The sequence below is a fragment of the Pterocles gutturalis genome, unplaced genomic scaffold, assembly GCF_000699245.1.
Source record: "Pterocles gutturalis isolate BGI_N339 unplaced genomic scaffold, ASM69924v1 scaffold3477, whole genome shotgun sequence".
NCBI classification, from domain to species: Eukaryota; Metazoa; Chordata; class Aves; order Pterocliformes; family Pteroclidae; genus Pterocles; species Pterocles gutturalis.
The window spans coordinates 1-2,776 of NW_010112424.1; the positions used below are offsets into that span (position 1 = coordinate 1).

The following is a 2,776-nucleotide window of genomic DNA, read 5'->3' on the forward strand; positions in this document are numbered from 1 at the left end:
GTCCAGGCCAGCCCCGACGGGCAGCACCTTGTGCTCCTCCAGAAGAGCCGGGTGGTGGCCTTCCAGCGCCACGGCGTCGGTGGAGCCGACCTGGAGAGGAACTGGCAGCCGCCCCAGGCAGCCCTGGTGGGACTGCTCTTTCTGCAGAGCGGGGAGATATTGGGCTCCTGGGTACTGGCCATTGTGTGGGAACATGGCCGGACCGAGGTCTGGCAGTTCGTGGTGGCCGTGGGCTGGCAGCTGCTGCAGACGCTGGGGCCCTGCCCGGGGGGTCGTCTCCGTGTGCAGCCAGGGAGCCAGCCTGGTGTGGTGTGAGGAGAGGCCTCCCCTGGATGCCCACTCGGACATGAGCAAGTGTGCCTTCAGGTTCTGTGTCTGCACCCGGGCTCTGGAGGTGCGGGAGCAAGGCGTGCAGCTGGGCACCCTGAGCATCATCCTGCACAACAGCCCTGAGTACCGGGTCCTGGCCTCCCCCCAGCATCTCTTCCTGGTGCCTGCTGCTGCAGGCTTTGCCACCACTTCCAAATTCCTCCTCATCTGGCATCCCAAGAAGGCAAAGCTAACCATCACAGCTCCCTTGTCAGGCTTCATCCACAGCAAGGTGCTGCGCTCCAGCAATGAGTCAGACTTCAGGAAGCTCCTGCTTGGTTCTGTGGGTCTTCTCTCAGGTTTGGCACCTCTGGACATTCATGCCTCTGCTGTGTCCAACAGTGGGGGTCTGCTGCTGGTGAGCACAAAGGGTGCTGTGGACATTGTGGAACCAGATGGGACACAGAGACATATCTTTGACCTGGAGGGGGGCCCGCTGGCCCAAGGAAGTCCTGTCCAGCTGAAGACCTTTGGCAGCATCATGGCCTGTGGGCTGGCTGGAGTCCTGTACCTCATCGACCAGAACAGTGGAAGGCTCATAGAAAATAAAATCCTTAGCATGAAAGAGGTGCATTTCCTGGAGTCTTTGGGAGAGCAGAACAGCATCCAGCTCCTCACTCAAACTGGCATCTACAGCTTTAGCTTCTCCAAACCTGAGGACAGCAGCAGACCTGAGCCGTGCCTTGTGGAGATGGTGTTCGAGGAGGCCTGCAGGTACTACCAGAGGAGGAGCCTCAGCAGCTCCAAGCTGACGGTGGAGAAGCTGAAGAAGGGTGGTGTGTTCCAGGCTCCTGTGGCCCTGGCTGCCATTCTGCAATACAGCCTCTCCCAGAAGCAGAAGCCAGCCCAAGGCCTTCAAGACACTTATGGCAAGCTGTTGAGCACAGTGAGCCTGGAGCTGCAGAGCTACATAAGCCTGGAGCTCCTCAAGACCTGCGTGGTATGTGCCCCAGAGAGTGAGGTGGAAAGCTATTGCGACCAACTGGTGGAGCAGGAGATCAGCCGTGTTCTGCATGCTGACATGGACAAGGACAGCTTGGCCTACCTGAACTCCATCTTTGCCTCCTTCCCCAAGGCTGCCTGGAAAGCCATAAGGAGCTGTCTGCAGCTGCAGCAGAACAGGGATGGCCTCCTGGTAGCCAGGGCCACCCCAGAGGTGTGGAAAAAGGTCCTGGGAGGGGCACAGCAGGAAGAGGTGGGTCAGAATGGGGTGGTCCCACTCTTTGAGCTCATCTGTGCCTCTTTCCTGAGGTTCAAACCCAAGTGGCTGCCCAGTTTTGTGGAGCTGACCCAGCAGTACATTAGCCTCTCTTGGGCATACAGCAGTAAGGAGGGCCCAGAGGGCCGGGTGCCGCTGTACAAGAGAGCGCTGGGAGTACTGGCCAGAAAGAACAAGCACAGCGAGGCAGATGATGAGATGGAGCTCGAACTGTTGCTCTGCAGCAAGAGGCCTAAGGCTGTGCTGCAAGCTCTGCACCTTCTCATCCGCATGAAGCGGTGGCAGCGGGTGGTGGAGGTGGCAGAGAAGTTCTCCAAGCTCAGCCCCTTGCTTAACAAGGAGATATTCACCACGCTGCTGGCAGAGTTTGCCCAGCACCGGGAGCTGGACCCTTATCTGGACATGCTGTGGCCGCTGTGCCCTGCTGAGCTCACCGCTTCCGACATCCTCACCATGGTCCTGCAGCACCTCCCTTGCTCCCAGGAGGACCCAGTGCCCTTCTCCAGCAAGGGGAACCAGCTGACTGTAGGCTTGCTCAAACCGCTGCTGCAAAGGGTTGTGCAGCGTCCCTGTGTCCAGGACGAGATGTACTCAGATGCCTTGCAGAGCCCCAGCTTCCCCCCTCCAACCCCACCCCGAGAGCACAAGATCCCTTCAAGAGCAGCAGTGGATGATCCCCTTCAGCCACCCATGGCAAGGACTTCCTCCCCCTCAGCACTGGTACAGGGTGATACTGTGTGAAGGGGGGAAGCACAATGGGATCCCAAGCCTTGGGTGCAGGAGGAGGGGAAAGCCACATCCACCCCAGGAAGTCCTGCCCTGCCTGGCAGTAGGGAAGCCTGCTCCTTTCTGAAGCCTCCCTGCAGCAGCATCTCAAAGCTTCCATTGGATGTGTGGGGTTGGGTAATCTCATCTCAAGCCAGCACAGGCTTTCTGGCTGTTTCTAGCAAGTGCAATTGTGTGTGCCCCACTGGAGGAGCAAATGCCAGGTGCGCTTGCAAATGAAAGTGCTGGATACACTGCAGGACTCCAGAACTGCTCCCTGCCCAAAGCACTTTGTTTTCAGTTTGCTTGGCTCCTTTATAACTTCACATCTACTTCCCTTATCCCCTAGGAGTGGTGGTGGAGTGGTGGGCAGGGACACACACAGCCTTTCCCCAGCCCCACCCCCCCAACCCGTCTCTGCTC

The 2,776-nt window shown here is 58.7% G+C and overlaps 1 protein-coding gene across 1 annotated transcript; it reads left to right on the forward strand.

Moving 5' to 3' along the window:
- Window positions 1-42: 42 nt before the first annotated feature.
- Window positions 43-2,329, forward strand: HPS6 (Hermansky-Pudlak syndrome 6; the record flags this gene model as incomplete). The annotated part of the gene is made up of 2 exons (XM_010074023.1): window positions 43-251; window positions 283-2,329. Coding segments are annotated over 2 exons (2,256 nt in total), but the record flags the coding sequence as incomplete, so codon positions are not given.
- Window positions 2,330-2,776: the final 447 nt, after the last annotated feature.